The sequence below is a fragment of the Ictidomys tridecemlineatus genome, chromosome 1 (genome assembly GCF_052094955.1).
Source record: "Ictidomys tridecemlineatus isolate mIctTri1 chromosome 1, mIctTri1.hap1, whole genome shotgun sequence".
NCBI classification, from domain to species: domain Eukaryota; kingdom Metazoa; phylum Chordata; class Mammalia; order Rodentia; family Sciuridae; genus Ictidomys; species Ictidomys tridecemlineatus.
The window spans coordinates 49,991,777-50,010,452 of NC_135477.1; the positions used below are offsets into that span (position 1 = coordinate 49,991,777).

The 18,676-nt window shown below is 36.8% G+C and overlaps 1 protein-coding gene across 6 annotated transcripts in view; it reads left to right on the top strand.

Annotated features, from left to right (window-relative positions):
* The window catches only part of Ascc1 (activating signal cointegrator 1 complex subunit 1), a 95,152-nt gene that overhangs the window by 35,901 nt on the left and 40,575 nt on the right, over window positions 1-18,676 (top strand). For all 6 annotated transcript variants that reach the window (XR_013435483.1, XM_005325931.5, XM_078040746.1 and 3 more), the window contains exons 6-7: window positions 413-549; window positions 9,563-9,682. Coding sequence is in view for 5 of the 6 variants with exons in the window: in XM_005325931.5 (XP_005325988.1) it covers window positions 413-549; window positions 9,563-9,682 (257 nt within the window). In the remaining variant the exon portion in view is untranslated. The remainder of the gene's footprint in view (window positions 1-412; window positions 550-9,562; window positions 9,683-18,676) is intronic.

Below are 18,676 nucleotides of genomic sequence, written 5' to 3' on the forward strand. Positions count from 1 at the left end.
GGTTTATTTCTGAGGTCTCAATTCTGTTCTAGCCATTTATTTTTTAATTTTTTCTTTGAGGTATTGGGGATTGAACCCAGTGGTGCTCTACCACTGAGCCACATCCCTATCCCTTTTATTAATTTTTTTTCTAAAAATTTTTTAATATGGACACAATATCTTTATTTTATTTATTTTTATGTGGTGCTGAGGATTGAACCTGGTGCCTCACATGTGTGAGGCAAGCACTGTGTTGCTGAGCTATAACCCCAGCCCTCCTAGCCCTTTTATTTTGAGACTGTCTTGCTCTGTTGCTGGGGCTGGCCTTGAATGTACCTCCTGAGTAATTGGGATTCCAGGTGTGTGCCACTACATCTGGCACCATTTACTTTTGTATAAGCTGAATTTCTTGTTTTTATCCCTATGATTATAGGATCGTGGGGTTGATAGCTCCATTTTCCAGAATTCCAAGAAACTTCACCTAACTATTGGGATGTTGGTGCTTTTGAGTGAGCAAGAGATCCAGCAGACATGTGAGATGCTACAGCGCTGTAAGGAGGAGTTTATTAAGTGAGTGATCTGCAAGAGTGGGGAAGGGTGGTAAACCTGGGTTGACTTCTTTTTGGTATCACAGACTTGTTTTTGGACTAGATGACATAGGAACAAGGTTTGTCAGCTCACTCATTTGTGGCCCTTAACATTGGACTATCTCCACAATGAGACATTACTACAAACTTAATGGCTTGAAAGCACACAAATTTATTATCTGTGTGTCAGAAAACCTTTCTGAGTTTCACTGGGCTGAAGTGATGGTGTTGGCAGGGTTGTAGTTCTTTCTGGAGACTGTAGGTAATAATCTATTTCTTTGCCTTTAAAGGTCAGCTTCCAGAGGCTGCCCGCCATCCTTGGCTAGTGGTCCCTTTTTTTCATCTTCAACTTCAGTAGCATTGCATCTCTCTGACCCTTCTGTTGTCAAATCTCTCTCTGTGGCCACAGCAGGTTGTTGGCTTTAAAAACTTGTGTAATTTGATGAAACCCACCTAGGTAATCCAGGCTGATCACCCATATCAAGCTCCATAGCCTAAATCACATCTGTAAGATATTTATGGTAGTATATTTACAAATTACAGAGAATAGATATGGGCATCTGTGGAGGGCTATTATTCTGCCTACCACATTAACTCAAACAGTACAGTAGCATTCTCTAGAAAAGTCTTTACTGTACTTCAGAACACTTTCTTTTCTTCCTTTTTTTCCCCCCTTGAAACCAGGATTGAATCCAGGGGTGCTGTATCACTAAGCTACATCCCCAGTCTTGTATTTTTTGTTTAAAGGTAGAATCTTGGTAAGTTGCTGAGACTGACTTGAAACTTGCTGTCCTCCTGCCTCAGCCTCCCTAGAATTATAAGTGTGTGGAACCATGCCTGGCTTCTTTTTATTATTTTTGAGACATATGTCTTATTGTGTTACCTAAAATGGCCTCAAACTCCCAAACCTCAAACCTCCTTTCTGAGCCTCCCGAGTAGCTGAAATTGTAGGTATGCACCACTGTGCCTGGCTCCTCAGTAGGCTCCCCCCTTTTCTTTTTTTTAAAATATTTTTATTTTTTAGTTTTAGTTATACGATGACAGTAGAATGTATTTTGGCAGAATATACATTCATAATTAGGTTCTATATAGATTTCTACTCTTTTGGTCCTACATGATGTGGAGTTATCCTAGTTGTATATACAAATACAAGACTAGAACAGTTATGTCCAGTTAATTCTACTTTCCTGTTCCCCTCCCCACTCCCTTTCCTTTATCTCCCTTTGGCTAGTCCAGTGGATTTCTGTTATTCCCGTCTCTTACATCTCTTGTTTTTGTTAGCATCCACAAATCAGAGAGAACATTCACCCTTTGGTTTTTTGGGATTGGCTTATTTCACTTAGCATGACATTTTCCAGTTCTATCCATTTACCAGCAAATGCTATAATTTCATTCTTTTTATAGCTGAGTAATATTCCATTGTGTATATATACCACATTTTTTTTTAAAATCTATTCATTCATTGAAGGACACCTAGGTTATTCCCATACCTTGGCTATTGTGAGTTGAGCTGCTATAAACATGGATATGGCTGTATCACTGTAGTATGCTGTTTTAAGTCCTTTGGGTATAGACTGAAGAGTGGGATAACTGGGTCAAATGGTGGTTCTATTACAAGTTTTCTGAGGAATCTCCATACTGCTTTCCAGAGTGGTTACACCAATTTGCTGTCCCACCAACAATGTATGAGAGTACCTTTTTCCCCGTATCCTCTCCACACATTTTCTTCTTTTTCAATTTTTTTGAGGGTGGGGGGTACTGGGGATTGAACCCAGGGGTGCTTAACCACTAAACCACATCTCCAGCTTTTTTTATTTTTTGTTTTGAGACAGGGTCTCACTAAGTTGCTTAGGGCCTCGCTAAGTTACTGAGGCTGACTTTGAACTTGAGATTCTTCTCTCCTCAGCCTTTCCACTCACTGGGGTTACAGGCATGTGCCACCATGCCTGGCTTTCTTCCTTTTTTAAAAGATGGAATCTGGTTATGTTGCCCAGGCTGGCCACAAATTCCTGGGCTAAAGTGATCCTTTTGCTTCAGCCTTTGAAGTAGATCAGACTACAGGTGTGCACCACTGCTTCTGGTCATTTTTCGTTTTTTGAATTCCAAGTAATTTTATTTGAGTCAGTGAGGATATAAAATTGTTCAAGCAATTTGCTTTGATTCATGCAAAATTCTGGGGACAAAATTGTTCTTTTTCATACATGTGTAAAAATTTAATTTACAAGTGTATCTGATGTCACAGCTTTTTTTCAGAGAACATTCTCTTCCCCTCTCACTTCACTCCTTTTATTTAAGATGGAGGAAGAAGAGAAATTTGAAAGCTGACTTATTCAAGTAGATTTAAAAAATTTCATGATTATGTGCAGGTCTCACACTTTTCTAACATGATCTTGTAGAAATGACTTAAACTGTCTTGTTCTTCACTCATGGTAGACATGTCTGTTTTTTCACTATTTTGCCTAAAATTCAAAATAATTTGGTGTTCATCATTAGGTGTTTGCAGTTGTACTTGTACAAAATAAAACTTTTTGCAAAGCAGGACAGTTTTACCTGGTTGAAGTTCTAATACTTTAAAATATTCTCAGTTCAATTTTTGCTAAACTGAATTGAAAGCAATTGTATTTTCTTGTCTGGCATTGGGATAATCCTACTAAGAAAAATATTAAAAGTAGATAAAATATTTTTTAGAGAGGAATTTGCTCTTCTTACCTTATGAAAATCAGGTCACAGGTTTTAATCACTGAAGGTTTATCCTAAGCTAGGTGAAGCTTTAGCTGAGTTTCTCCCTTTTGTATTTCTTAGCGCCTTTGTGACTAAATGCCAAATCTGAGCCTTTAAGCATGTCAAAGTTGGTGTGCATGAGAATAAAGAGCAATCTTAATAGTTCCTAAGAATTTCTGACATGACAGGATAAAAACAGTAATTGTAGTTTTTCAAATTCAGCAAAGCTTTTGAAATAGGACAAAGTTACCCTGCCAAAAATCTGCGGTGCCTGCAAAAATTTGTTTGAAGATGCACTTTTCAAAAAGCTGGAAAGCTTTGAAACCAGAAAGTAAAATAAAGCAGCCGTCTCTAACACTCTTTTTCTACCTTCCCTCTGCCAAATGTACTTGTTTAAAAAGTGTATAGTACAAAATTATTCTGAGAAAGAAGATGAGAATTAGAATTGGTTGTGGGAATGTTTAGAAGTCTTGTTTCCCTAAATGGAAGAGATATCTCCTTGAAGATAAAAATATTTGCATTTCTCAAATTACTGGAGATGTTGAACATTTTTTTCTTATATTTTTGACCATTTATATTTCTTCTGTGAAGTTTCTTTGCCCATTTATTGATTGGGTTATTTTATTTTTATTTTTATTTTTTTGCGTTATATTTTTTGAGTTCTTCATATTTCCTGGAGATGATGCTTTATCTGAGGTACAGGAGGCAAAGATTTTTACTCATTCTGTAGGCTCTTTCTTCATGCTCTTGATTGTTTACTGTGAAAAAGCTTTTTAGTTTGATGCCACCCCATTTATTGATTATCAATTTCACTTCTTGCACTTTAGGAGTGTTATTAAAGAAGTCAGCTCCTGAGCCAGTGTGCTGGAGTACTGCACCTACCTTTTCTTCTGTCCTTGATCCACTTTGAGCTGAGTTTTGTGCAGGCTTGAGATAGGGGTTAAATTTCATTCTACTACATATGGATTTCCAGTTTTGCCAGCATCATTTGTTGAAGAGGCTATCTTTTCTCCAATGTACATTATTGGTGCCTTTGTTTAGTATGAGGTAACTGTGTTTTTGTGGGTTTGTCTCTGTGTCTTCTGTTCCATTCCAGTGGTCTTCTTGCCTGTTTTGGTGCCAATACCATGCTGGTTTTGTTACTGTAGCACTATTATATAATTTTAGGTTTTTGTTTTTTTCACTGAGGATTGTTTGGCTATTCTGGGCCTCTTGTTTTTAGCAATTAGAGAAATGAAAATTAAAACTACACTGAGATTTCACTCGACTCCAGTCAGAATGACAATTATCAAGAATACAAACAGCAATAAATGTTGGTGAGGATGTGGGGAAAAAGGTACACTTATACATTGCTCGTGGGACTGCAAATTCATGCAGCCATTCTGGAAAGCAGTATGGAGATTCCTCAAAAAATTAGAAATGGAACCACCATTTGCATTTCTCAAATTACTAGAGATGTTCAACATTTTTTCATAATTTTTTGGCCATTTATATTTCTTCTGTGAAGCACCTGTTCAGTTCCTTTGCTCACTTATTGATTGGGTTATTTGATTTTTTTTAGTGTTGTATTTTTTGAGTTCTTCATATTTCCTGGTATACATCCAAAGGAGTTAAAAAATATCAACATACTACAGTAACATAGTCACATCAATGTTTATAGCAGCTCAATTCACGTAGCTAAGCTATGGAACCAACCTAGGTGCCCTTCAACAGATGAATGGATAAAGAAAATGTGACATGTAAACACAGTGGAATATTACTCAGCCATAAAGAAGAATAACTTTATGGCATTTGCCAGCAATGATCTGGAGACTATCATGCTAAATGAAGTAAGCCAGTCCCAAAAAACCAAAGGTCGAATGTTTTCTCAAATAGGTGAAAGCTAACCCACAATAATGGGGGACTGTGAGGGAAAGAATAGAAATGCAGTAGATTAGACAGTGGGGAATGGGGGGGAAGGGAAGGGGTTAAGCAAAGGAAAGCCATTGGAATGAATCTGACTTAGTTTTCCCATGTACATATATGAAAACAACACAGTGAATCCCACCACCATGTACATCCATAAGAATGGGACTCTAAATTGGGCTCCGGTACATGCCTTTAATCCCAGCGGCTCAGAAGGCTGAGACAGGAGGATTGTGAGTTCAAAGCCAGCCTCAGCAATGGTGAGGCACTAAGCAACTCAGTGAGGCCCTGTCTCTAAATAAAATACAAAATAGGGCTGGGGATGTGACTCAGTGGTCGAGTGTCCCTGAGTTCAATCTCTGGTACCAAAAAAAAAAAAAAAAGATATATTCCATGCTTATATAATCATACCAAAATGAATTCATATATAACTAAAAAGAACCAATAAAAAATAAATAAAAAGTACTTTTATTAAAGCCCTGGTAAGTAAATAATTTCATCTGACTTTTTTCCCTTTATTCTTGCTCTTTGACCTTAATATTTTCACTTGGTATATTTAGAAAAAATATCAGTACATAATGCCATTTCTAAGCTGCACACTTTATAATGCAAAGATTCCCCAATTTAACTGTGAAAAGGAAAACATTGAAACTAAATAGACTAGTGCATAATTTGCTGTAGCTTAATATTATGGCATTTTAAATTGGAGTATTAAAATAAATGTGGCTTATATTGGAATTTGAGTACAACTACTGTGCTGTCTAGGTATTTTAAAGAAATGGGTAGTTAGTTGTGTATGTTTAAATTGGGGGCAGTAGCTTTTAAATTTAAAGGATGCTATCTAAGCAGGAACAGGATTTTCATTTCAGTTGTTAGGCTAAGGGCTCATGTAGCTATATAGATTTTGAATGAATTATTCAGTGTTTAGCAAAGCTGAAGCTTTAAATGTGTCCCTTGTGACTTTTCTTTGTGAGCTGTGGGATGGAAATGGCACAGTAGCTCTGAGTATATAGCCTGACACATGTGTAGCACACTTCTTTTAGCTCCTTTGTCACCTTACTTGTGCCTAAGTGTTCTCTAATAGGCCTTGAGTCCAACCATATAAGTGTAAAAGGGACAAGAAAGAGGAGAAAAGAGAAGTTATATGAACAAGTGTGAATTCATGATTATTATTTTTTAAAATATTTTTTTGTTGTCAGTGGACCTTTATTTATAGGCAGTGTTGAGAATTGAACCCAGTGCCTCACACATGCTAGATAAGCCTCTATTACTGAGCCACAACCCCAGCCCTCCATTTTGTTTGCTTATTTTTATGTGGTGCTGAGGATCAAACTCAGTGCCTCACATGTGTGAGGCAAGAACTCTGCCACTGAGCCCCAGCCCCTTAATTCATGATTATTGCCTCAGGTGTCATTCAGTTGAAAACTTGAATCGTTTGGCCACAAGACAAAGAACATTCGTCAGGCAAACCATTGGGTTTCTCTCCTGCTCTTTGATGTTCTTGATATGTCTTAGGAGAAGGGTGCAAGAGTTTTTGGTTCTTCTATAAAGCAGGAGGCTTTGGATCCTGCTTGTTTATAGTGAGGACATATACACAAATGAATTGTTAAAGTCAAGGGAATGGGGATGTAGCTCAGGTGTCTAAAGACCTAGGTTCAGTTCCCAGCTAACTTCTTTTAGCTCCTAAAAACCAAAAACCAGCCAGTCAACCAACCAACCAGCAAAAATAGGTAAAATCAGAGAGATCAGAAACTGTAAGGATAGAATTGGTGGAAAATTCTACCTGAAAATCATGGTAAGATAGTAATTGTATTTACTCAAACTAAATTTAGTCTACTCAAACTAAATTTTAAAAAGAGACACACTGATTTTGTTATAGATAAAAAGCAGTATAACAATTTTGTAGAACAGTTCAACTTCAGGGCTGCAGAAGCCCAGAGTACAGTTTACTGACTCAAAAAGAAAGAACTTGGAGGATTCAACAGAAAGGATTTGGATATTTTATTACTCAGGAGCTCTTAGCAGCAGGAGGCCAGTGTACAATGTGGGCTGCACACTTAACAGCAGGAGGAATAGATAGAGGACAGGTTGCGTGCCAGCTGAACATTTGGAACTCTTCAGAGTTCACGACTTTACTTCACACCCAAGGTTGTTCTGCTTTGATTCTCACCTAAAGATTGGAGACAAGGGAGGTGGTCAGCTGGAACTCCTGGAAATTGAAGATATAACATTAAATATAATATAATTAAAAACATTTTAGTGAGAAACTGAATGTTATGGTACTTTTTGGTGATCTAACTATGCAAGGTTAGAGTTTCAAAAACATAAGTGAAGCTGGAATCCCATGGCATGTGCTTGTGGTCTCAGATTTTCAGGAGGATTGCTTTTAGTCCTGGAGTTTAGGTCCAACAAGACTTTAGCTCTTAAAAAAATGGTGTGTGTGTGTATTGGAATGGAGATGTACTGTATTATTGATGGTCTGAGATGAGCTTGGCTTGTGTTTTGAAGTACCCAGCTTCATACATATCTATAATCTCAGCTACTTGGAAGGCTGAGGTAGGAGGATTGCAAGTTTGAGGCCAGCCTCAGCAACTTAGTGAGACCTTTCTCAAAATAAATAAAAAGGGATGGGGAGGTAGCTCAATGAGGTTGAATCCCTAGTACAAAAACAGAAACAAACAAACAAACAAAATCTGGTTACAGGATACAAATGATCAAGGCCATAAAATTTCTCTTAATCAGGTATCTGCCTATAATAATTGAGTTATTTAATTTACTGAAAAAATTTCTGTCTCACAGTAACCTGGCCTTAAAGTTTCAAGTGAATCCTTACCCAAATTAGGACGCATGGGCTGCAGAGAGCATCCCTGTGTCCTGGATTCAGTATCAAGAGAACTTTTTAGTGTTTTGGAATTGTCTTTTGATGGATCCTACATCCTTTTGTCTTTGAAGCTAGTACCACTTTCTTTTTTGAGTCAGGATCTCTGTGTTGTCCGTGATAGCTTCAAACTTGCTATCTTCCTGCCTCAGCCTCCCAAGAAGCTGGGATTATAGGAGTGCACCAGTGCACATCCACTGCTCAGTACACATTTTTTCCTATAAGTACATTCTTTTCAAAATTGACCACATTGGGCTGGGGCTGGGGCTCAGTGGCAGAGTGCTTAACTTGCACATGTGAGGCACTGGGTTCGATCCTCAGCACCACATAAAAATAAATAAATAAAATAAAGGTATTGGGTTCATCTATAACTAAATAGTTTTTAAAAATTGACCAGATCACCTTCCCTCTTGATGGGAGAATTTTCATCTCATGTATTTATTAAGCACCTGTTTCATGGAAGGCATTATGCCAGGAATAGGGGGATACGGGGATGGACAAGATGGGGCCTAGCTTCCTGGGTCTTGGGGGGAAGCTCTGAGGTGATTTTTAGTTAGGTTTCAGTTTGGCACAATAAGGACTTTTCTACTTGAATTAAATGCCTGTTTATGGAATCTGGGAAGAAAATAGGATGGTGGGGTTTTTTATATAACTTAAAATGAATACATGTTAATTTTTGGAAAACTAAAAATTATAAACAATAGTAAAACATCACTTTTATCTTACCATCTAGTAAGATTGTCTAGTAGCGTCTGTTTTGGGGTGAAATGAAGTTTTCCAGGTGTGCTCCCGATGGTCCTTTGTTTCTAGAGCTCCTTTTTTTAGGGTCTCTCTGTTTTCTCTAGCCTTTTGCTTCATTTTTACTAGCCATTGGTGATCTTTATCTTGGAACCATTATTTTGTCAGGGATTGCAAATGGCTATTTCCCAATCTTGTTATTCCTTCTGCATTTATTGGAATTCTTTTGTAAAGGAAAACTTTGGTCATCAGCTCTGGTTGATTTTATAGCTGAATTCATAGAATGTTTCCTAGAATGGGCTCCTAGAAATGGAATTGCTTTAGCAAAGGTTTTCTATTCTTGAAGGCTTTTCATAAATATTGCTGCACTGCTTCTAGAGATATGATGGCAGTTTACACACTCCCATGGTTACATGAGTAAAGGATTGTTTGTAAATTGGAGAACTCATGGAGAGAGATGCACCCCTAAGAGATGGGCCAACACAGTAAATGTCTCTGCTACTCAGAGCTGCCATCCCTTGGCCTTTTCACTTGAAGAGTACTAACAAATGGAAATTGGGATAAATATAGGGGGATACTGGAAATGCTTTCTGTGTTTTCCAGTTGTATGCATTTATTTTGAAAGTAGAAGGACAATTAGATAATATCAATAGGAAAAAAGAGAGATTTTATTGTAATATTGGACTTTATTAACTGTTTCAAAATATAATAACCCTCTTAGCTGAAACATTTATAACTCTAATTTTTTTTTCAGTGACATTTCTGGGGGCAAACCCTTGGAAGTAGAGATGGCCGGAATAGAATACATGAATGATGATCCTGGCATGGTGGATGTTCTTTATGCCAAAGTCCATATGAAAGATGGCTCCAACAGGTATATTTCTGGAATATTTATTTATTTCAATTGAGAGGTACCTAAATGCATCCCTGGAAGTTCATTTGTTTTGGCTCTTCCTTTTTAGGATCTAATGTACTATTTTTAGGAGTATTGCAATTCCTTCTCCTCCTCCTCAGTAAGCTAACATCTTATATGTTATTTGAATAGTGTGTGTTGGTAGTAAGTCAAATTTTTGTGGAACTCAGGGCTTCCTTTGTTTTTTCCAGAATAATAGGCAGGAAGGATGGCCTTTTGGAATGGGCGTTTCAGATGTGATGCAATGCAGATGTAGTGAATACCAGCACAAAATGGGATGAAAGTTTTATTAGTATCACATGATTATTAAGATTAAATTAGTCTATAGAAAGTGTTTAAGACAGTGTTTAGTGCATATCAACATTATCAAAACATTGAAAAATGTTTACTATTGTTAATTTTTGTTATTATCACACATAGGTCCTTCCTATGAATTCTGTTTGAAATCCAGACTATTCTGACTAGCCTAGGCATCCACAGCTGTTTCCAAAGGCATCACAATATATTAGTTGATTCAAGGCCTTTGGTGAGCAGAGAAGCCCACCTTGAATTGGAAGTTTGTTTTTGTGTGGTCTTTTCAGTTAGGGGAGGGTAGAAAATGGTTCACATTGAACCGGAAATCCTCTGGAGAAAATCTAGGTAGGCTCCCAAATTTATTTGCTTTCTTTTTAAAAAAAATTTTTTTGAAATAAACTTTATAATTTATTGGTAGGTATAGGTAAAGAAACACAATTTTCTTTTTCTTTTTTTTTTTTTTAAGATAGAGTGAGAGAGGAGAGAGAGAGAGAGAGAGAATTTTTTAATATTTATTTTTTAGTTCTCGGCGGACACAACGTATTTGTTGATATGTGGTGCTGAGGATCGAACCCGGGCCGCACGCATGCCAGGCGAGCGCGCTACCGCTTGAGCCACATCCCCAGCCCAGAAACACAATTTTCTGAAACCAAAATTACAAACAGCTTACTGACATATGTACCTTAATCTGTTTGAGTGCAGACCCAAAATATGTCCTTCCCCAGCCCTACACTGTGAAGTATAAACAAGGCTCTACCCTGTGACACAGAAGTTCTACTTAGTGTTGTTAATATTGAAAACTAAATATAATGGGCAAAGGCTTTCTATTTTCTAAGAAATCACTGAGTTCCAGAAACAAATATATCCACAAATGGCTCTTTGCTAAAGTGCCTTAGTATGACAGTGTTTTTAGTGAATTTGTGTAGATCTACTCTGGCTTCCCAACTCCACATGAAACTGATTTTCCATACCTAGTACATATGTGGGCAGATTGCTCTCTTCTTGAAAAACCCTTACTATTGCCACTGTGTCCTTTCTGGAAAATTTATGCAAATGCATATTTTCCAATTTTTAAAAAATTTTTTTTTTAGTTATACATGGACACAATATCTTTATTTTGTTTATTTATTTTTATGTGGTGTTGAGGATTGAACCCAGTGCCTCACACGTGAAAGGCCAGCATTCTACCGCTGAGCCACAACCCTAGCCCTCCAATTTTAATAATTACTATTTATCACTCTATTATATGTCAGACCCATAATAAGTTCTTTATTACATTATTTTAAATCTTTTAACCATTTGATTTGTTAATTTGTAATTATGATATCTTCATATTACTTCATATTATAAGCATTTATTTTCTATTCCAGATTTTTATTTTGCATTTGCCTATTAGAAATTTTGAAAGCTGAAATATTTTTCAGTTTTGTTTAACTGAGTCACTCTCTTATCCTTTGGACTGACTTTGATCTCTCAGTTTAAAGCCTGTGCACCTCTTCATCCTGAATTTGGTGATAAAATCACAGTGAGCATCATGGGCTTTTGTGTTATCAATCATTTCATAGGTTAGGACATTTTGAAGCCTTTGAATCATTGTAGTAACATTCATTGCCCCCCATTTCAATTCAGTACAGAAAAACTCCAGTTTAGCTCTTAGATTTTGACTAGTTTTCTTTGCTATACCCTTTTATTTTATATTCAGTTTAGCATTTCCTTTAATATACTGACTCAGTTCTCTTTTAAATTGGGCCTTTTCCATTTTTAAGTGTTACCTAAAGATTGGTTTCTTTTTTTTAAAAGAAGTTTGTAACTCTCTATTCTCTACCTGATTTTTTTTCTTGTTTTATAAATTCTTACATTGAAATCTCCCCTCCTCACAAACAAACTGAGTACTTCCAGAAGTGTTGATGCTCTCTCCCTAATCCCAAGAATCCATCATTGTATTCTGCTTTTCGTTAGCCAGCTACATGAAGCTTCCTTGTGTATCTCCAAACCTGAGGATGTCTGTTGTTGCCAAAAGATGCTTCCAGTCTTTATCTTCCATAATATCTTGGCAGCATTTGTCACTATAGATCCTTTTTAAAATACTGTTTCCTTGACTTATCTGCTGTCATGCTTTTTCTGGTACTCGTTTCAGTTCTCTGTTTGGTGTCCATGTGTCTATCTTGGTTTTCTTCTCATCCCATTCTGTACTCCCTTCAGGACACATTTCTAGGTATTCTTGGTGGTTCAGAGCTTCCAGCTTATTCTGTCTTTTGTGTGGTTCTATCTCAGAATCTCTTATAAGGTGAAGACAAATGTTGAGGCTGGAGTATCCATTTCTGCAATGGCTGGTGTTCCTTGTGGCGGTTGCCTAGTTGTTTCTCACCTCCTAGGCTTTTCCATAGACTACAGTTTCAGAGAGTCAGTCCATGATTGGCGACTTCATAGCTTGCCTGAGGTGAGGCAGAACATGAGGACAGAAGGACACTGCTGCTCAAGCCATGGCAACCAGGAAACAATGAGATCGGTTTTTTTGCTTTCTCCTATCTTCATTTGAATTGATGATCTCAAGTATCTCTTTTCTCAGTTTAGTTGAGGGAAGATGGGGAAAGTAGTATAAAATGGGAATAGAATCTATTTTTTGTGTGTGTTCTATGGTAGATTTTTCTTTTCCTGGATACCTGGCATGTGCCTGAAAGGCATGCTAATGACCCTACCTTAAAAAACAGAGCACATATTTTTTTCTTACTATCATATTGTGTACTAGGATATCCCCAAACATTTTTTTTAATATTTATTTATTTTTTAGCTTTTGGCAGACACAACATCTTTGTTTGTATGTGGTGCTGAGGATCGAACCTGGGCCGCGCGCATGCCAGGCAAGCGCGCTACTGCTTGAGCCACATCCCCAGCCCCAATCCCAAACATTTTGACCAGAGATTTTGATATCTGTTCTGGATCATTTACTTTGTGTTTAAGTCATAGCTATCTAAATGTCTTCCAGTACTGTAGATCTATGAATGGGGTAGTTTTTTTTTTTTCAATTTGTGAACAGAAACAGTGAATGATCTAAGATTGCGGTTGTCAAACTTTTGTGTAACTCTTAACAATTATTAGAACCCTAAGAGTTTTTGTTTTTATGAATTGTATCTATCAGTATTCACCTCTTAGAAATTAAAACTGAGAAATTTAATGTTCTTTAAAAAATAATAAAATCATTTCTTATTCATTTTTTTCTTGAAAAATTACTTTATTATTCAAACTAAAAAATGTGAGCAAACAGACATGGTTTTGCATTTTTATAACTCTTTAATAGAAAGCCGGGTTTTTATATCTGCTTCTGCATTCAGTCTATTGTGATACTTTTTTTTTTTTTGAGAGAGAGAGAATTTTTTAATATTTATTTTTTAGTTTTCGGTGGACACAACATCTTGATTTTATTTTATTTTATGTGGTGCTGAGGATTGAACCCAGCGCCCCATGCATGCCAGTCGAGCGCGCTACCGCTTGAGCCACATCCCCAGTCCCAATGATATGTTGTTTTGATTGAAGTTTATTTAAAAAAAAAAAGCTCACATAGCTATGTGGTTGGGAAAGTGATTGTTATCTTAATGGCCTTTTAGATAATTGTCGATATTGCATACTATTATAAAACTTGACAAGTCATAGTTTCTTAAAGGTTAGCTGCAGTGTGGAATCTGAAACCATAACAATGAGCATTTCATATTCTGTTATATTAAAATTCATTGGTCTGTCTTCCATTTTGACTGAATCTTTAATTTATGCACAATTTTGTGACATCAGTCTTTTGGGGAAATTCTGGTTTGCTAAGTTAAGCAGATCTTCCTAATGTTAACATATTTCATTATGCAGTTTAAAAAATATATGTTACTATCTCTACCAGGTTATCAAAATGTTAAAGCCTTGGGAAGCTGCTAAGCTCATGGAGGCAGATGTGCATTTACCCTCCTGAGTCCCTGGGATTTTAGGCATGTGCCTCTGTGCCCCATGTTTTTTTTTTGTTTGTTTGTTTGTTTTGTTTTTTTGTACTGGGGATTGAATTCAGGGGCACTTAACCACTAAGCCACATCCCCAGCCCTATTTTGTATTTTATTTAGAGATAAACTTGAGATAAACTTTTGTATTTTATTTAGAGATAAACTTGAACTTGAGATCCTCCTGCCTCAGCCTCCCAAGCCATTGGGATTATAGGTGTGTGCCACCATGCCTGGCTACATTTTTTTTTAAGTAGTAAAATTTTACATAACATATATTTATCATTTTAAACATTGATTTTATTAAAAAATTTATTTGTAGTTGTAGATGGACAGCATGACTTTATTTTATTTGCTTATTTTTTATTCAGTACTATGGATTGAACCCAGTGCCTCACCCATGCTAGGCAAGTGCTCTGCCACTGAGCTACAGCTCCAGCCCCATTTTAAACATTTTAAAGTGTATGATTTAGGGCTGGGGTTGTAGCTCAGTGGTAGAGTGCTCATCTAGCAATGTGTGAAGCACTGGGTTCAATCCTTAGCACCACATTAAAATATATAAATAAAAATCAAGTCATTATGTCCATCTACAACTATGGAAGGACATTTTTTTTAAAAGTGTATGATTTAATGGTATTTGGTACAGTTTACAACCATTATCACTATCTAGGACCAGAACATTTTTATTACCTCAAAAGGAAATCTCATATTCATTAAATGTAATGTCTCTCTATCCTTCAGCCTCCTGGCAACTGCTAGTCTGTCTGTCCCTATAGGTTTGCCTAGACTAGGTATTTCTATAAATAGAATCCTACAATGTGTGATGTTTTGTGTCTGGCTTCTTTCTTTTAGCATATTTTTTCAGTGCTGGGTATTAAACCCAGGGCCTCATGCATGCTAGACATGCTACTGAGCTATGTCTCAGCCCGCAGGATGTTTTTAAGATTCGTGTGTATCATGTATCAGTACTTCACTCCTTTTTGTGTCTGTATAATGCCTTCTTTGTTAACAGCAGTCAAGCCAGGATATCTGCCTAAATCCCAACTGACTGGGTTTGGTCACTCACCCACATAAGAAATAAGCAAATGATATAAAAAGGAAAAATGAATTTAATGCAGTTTGCTCAGAAAAGCAGAAGCAACTCGTGTCTCTCTGTGGGTTCTATAGAAGCATTACAATTTATAGAAACAAAAGCCAGGAGAGGCTGTGCTAGCCAGAGAACATGCCATAATTCCTGTTTTCTTGGTGCTCACCTGGGCCAGGTAGTAGCTTTTCAGTTTTCATTCTCAGAATGAGGATGTTCAGAGAGAAAATAACTTTTGCCAGGAAGTTGAGGGAAAAAACAACTTAGTGCTTTTAATTTTAATGAGGCCCAGGTAGACTTTATATGGAGATATACTATGTTTTCTATACCCATTTATCATTTGGTGTACATGTAGATTGTTTTTACCTTCTGACTATTGTGGATTATGCTGTTTTCAGTTCTTTGGGACTGACATTTTTTCTTTTTTTTTTTTTAAACTTTATTTATTTTTTTATTTGGTGCTGAGGATCAAACCCAGTGCCTTGCACATGCAAGGCAAGCACTCTACCACTGAGCCATAATTCCAGCCCTGATTGACTTTTAAATTAAATGTATTAAAATAATTGACTTTTTTATCCTTTATTAATTTGTTAGCAGGACATCATAGCCACTTAGAATGACCTTTGTTCACTTGTTTTCATATATTCTGTGATGGGACTTATTTAATTTTTGTCGGTGCTTTTGTTGGTACTATTGTTAGAGTGCATGGCTTCTGGGAAACGATAACTTAATTTTTCATTAGCATTTACTGTTGTCTGGCACTAAAATCATATTATCAGGCCTCAAGTGTAGCTCAGTGGTGGAACGCATACTTAGCATGCATGTGATCCTGGGTTTGATTTATAGCACTGCATGTGCATGTGCATGCATACACACACAAAATCATATGTATTTCGTCTTTGCAGCGTGTGTGTAAAATAAGTGCTATTAGGCAGCTATGCACTTTAAAGTCTTACTGTTGTAAAACGAAAGTCTGTGCTGTGGCCATTCATTCAACATGAACAAAATAGTGATTTTTTTCTAAAATAGGACTTTACTTCTGTTTTAATATACATGTGGCAGAGACTCCACAATTTTGGTCTACCCAGTTTTTGGTGGCTCCCAAGAGAGAAAAAGAGTGGTCACTGGGAAAGAATTGATGAAGTTATTACCTTGATTGTTTCCATTGGACAAGTTTACCTTCTGCTTCAGAGGTTAAACCCTGAGTGGTATAGATCTCCAAGCACAAAGAATAATTGGTTTGAGATTGGAAGAAAATAAGAGTTATAGAAAACTCGATGTCTTTTGAAGACAGTGCTCAGACTTAATTTGTCATCATATTAATGGAGAGCTAAGGGCTGAGAAGGTGAATCCACCCTTTATTTTCCTGTTGTCAAGGCTTTGTAAGTTAAAAATGTGAAATACCTGCTGAATCTACTAGTGGGATCAACCAATCACATTTTTTTAGTAATTCCCAGCTCTTTTTATTCTTCTATTTTGTCTCTTATATTGTCTGTTTCTCTTCATAGGCAGAGCCATGTTTGTATTATTTCAAGAAGATTTGTAAATTTCTCCTTCCAAATCACGATTTTCAAAGACTTACCTTTTTTTTTTTTTTTTTTTTTTTTTTTTTAGAGAGAGAGAATTTTTTTAATATTTATTTTTTAGTTTTCGGCAGACACAACATCATTGTTTGTATGTGGTGCTGAGGATCGAATCCGGGCCGCACGCATGCCAGGCGAGCGCGCTACCACTTGAGCTACATCCCCAGCCCAAAGACTTACCTTTTATTTAATTCAATTTAAAAGCTGAAATGCCTTCCTTGCACAAGGTGTTTTGCAAGGCTATGCCAATTGATAGAGAAGTAAGACATGACCCATTTTTAAAGGTTCATTCAGCCTTGTATGCTGCTTTGTGTGAAGAGACACAGCTCAGTACAAGAGGCACGGGGGACAGAACATGTTATAATAAAAATACACACAGTCAATCTCCTGCGTATGCTTTCATATATTATAAATGCAAGGGTCCCTTAAAATGATTGAATGTAAAGTACCTGACTCTTAAAAGGATGGGGCTATTTAGATCAGATTTTCTCCTGGAAACAGCTGAGACGGTGGACCTACTGTTATTGATTCATCCTTGGATTTGGTAAGGCACAACCAGGTTAAGAATTTAAGGAGCTAGAAGCCTTTTACTCAGTACCTACTAGTCAGTTTTTAGACTTTAGATGCTGAATACAGTGGCTGTTCTGTTATTCTTTGGAGCCCATACCCCCTTGCCCCTCTAGAAGAATGGTTTCCACACTTCTCACTTAGATCATGCAGCCAACCCATCAGTGTTTTCCTTCTTCCCCCTCACAATTTACCTGTTTTCACATCTTCTACCCTACTTGATTTCATTATTATTATTATTATTTTTAAAAGAATAGCACACATTTCGTCTGATGAACCTAATTCCTTTACTTACTCTTCTGACCCCATTCCTTCTTCACTCCTCAGAGACCTGGCACCATCAGTTAATCCACTGATTAGGTCACACCTCTCAAAATCTAATCATTCACCTATGGAAATTCTTGCATTGTCTCACACATGAGCTTTTGGGGGACACCTCATATCTAAACTGTAACATTAGCAGCAGTCCAAATCAGAGATGGAAGTCTAATTCAGTGGTAGAACGCTTACCTAGTATACACAGGGCTCTGAGTTCTATTCCTAGCTTCACTAAAAACCAAAAACCAAACCAAAACAAAAAACCCTCAGGTTGATGGGAAGTAAACTGCAAAACATCTATAGAATAGAGAATACTATGGATTAACTAAATATTATCTTAGAAAAATGTTAACTGTAGAGTGTTAAATAATAAAAGCAGATTACAAAATTATTTGTACATTCATGTGTTCCCCTCAAAAGTGGGAAGAGAGAGAAAGAGGAAAAAAAATTTAAAACAATGTTGGATCAGGTACAGTGTCATGTGGCTGTAGTCTTAGCTACTCAGGAGGCTTAGGGAGAAGGTGAGAGAAAGGACAGTTTCAAGTCAACTTGAGTAACAAAGTGAGACCCCCATCTCTGAATGAATGCATACATAACCACATATAATGTTGGGTAGCAGGCAAATGTTATTTGGGTATACTTGATACACTTGGTGCTGGGGATTGAACCCAGGGGCTTGTGCATGTGAGGCAGGCACTCTACCAACTGAGCTATGTCCCCAGCCCTACCGGAAGGATTTTATGTTGTTTATTTCATTACCAGAGTCTACTTTATAGTCTTATAAAAAATAAAAACAAAAATTTTTGTTATCTTAATAGACTGTAGATTTATTGATAACAGATTATGTTTGCTTAGTTTTTTTGAAATTCTTGTAGTGGCTAACATATTGGCTGTATATAATAGGCATTTAGGAAGTACTAATCAAATAAAACTGAATTAAATTAAAGGGAAAAAGCCAAACCAAAGGCTGGACTTTAGGGAGTCAGTGAACATTCGCAGAATATTCCATATCTGTAAAGATGACTCTGGATGCTTGTGCTATGTGGCACTTACAGCCTTAAATGAAGAGCTTAAATTTAGTGTATTTATACCTGTCATCTGTTTTCATGCCCAAATCACTACCTACAGAATA